Raw genomic sequence first — 763 nt, 5'->3', positions numbered from 1 at the left:
TCGGGTCGATGCTGAGCTCGTCACTGGCAGCTCCGCAGAGGTTGAGGACGGCGGCGGCGGCGGTGGCGGCGCGGTGAGATCGCTGGTGTCCCTGCCCGCCTCCCTGCGGGCGTAGAAGAGCGCCGCCTCCTCGGCGGTGGCGAAGAGGCCGAGGCGGACTTGCTTGCCGCCGTCCCTCACCTTCAGCTCGTACTTCTGGCTGCCATGATGCTTCTGGCGGTAGCAGACGCCTTTGTAGCCGGTGTTGCTGCTGCTACTGGCGGTGAGGGTGAGGCCCTCCCTCTCCGCCTGCCGTATCGCCTCGGCGCCAGCGGGAGTGGGAGCGGGGCGGGGCTGCAGCAGCTTGGCGGCGTCGGCGCGGCCGTACTCTGACTGAGCGTAGGCGGTGGCCGCCTCTTCGGCGGTGTCGAAGGAGCCGAGGCGGACACACTTGCCGCCATCCTGCACCTGCGCCTGGAACTTGTTTTTGCTGCGCTTGTAGGACACGTTCTTGTAGCCAGTCGTGCTGTTCTTGGATGTGGCTGGGATCAGCATAACGCCCTCTGACGACGCGGTCCGAGGCGGGGCCATCATGCAGCAGACGCACGTAGAATCTTACAACAAAACTCCCTCGCACAACACTGGGCACGGGACTGGCGCGTAGAATTTCGCGAGTTTAACAATTGGGATTCGATTTGGATTGAGCAAGCACAACGCCCTCTGACGACGCGGTCCGCGGCGGGGCCATCATGCAACGCACGTAGATTCGCAAGTTTGACAATTG

The 763-nt window shown here is 64.1% G+C and overlaps 1 protein-coding gene across 1 annotated transcript in view; it reads right to left on the bottom strand.

Annotated features, from left to right (window-relative positions):
* EMIHUDRAFT_249112 (hypothetical protein) overlaps window positions 1-534 on the bottom strand; it is a gene marked incomplete at both ends in the record, with an annotated part of 1986 nt that extends 1452 nt beyond the window's left edge. The window contains one exon of the mRNA XM_005760818.1: window positions 160-534. Within this exon, the coding sequence (XP_005760875.1) occupies window positions 160-534 (375 nt within the window). The remainder of the gene's footprint in view (window positions 1-159) is intronic.
* Window positions 535-763: the final 229 nt, after the last annotated feature.

This window comes from Emiliania huxleyi, assembly GCF_000372725.1.
Source record: "Emiliania huxleyi CCMP1516 unplaced genomic scaffold EMIHUscaffold_739, whole genome shotgun sequence".
NCBI classification, from domain to species: domain Eukaryota; phylum Haptophyta; order Isochrysidales; family Noelaerhabdaceae; genus Emiliania; species Emiliania huxleyi.
Note: the sequence above shows the minus strand (reverse complement) of the source record. Positions and strands in the feature narration are given on the sequence as shown.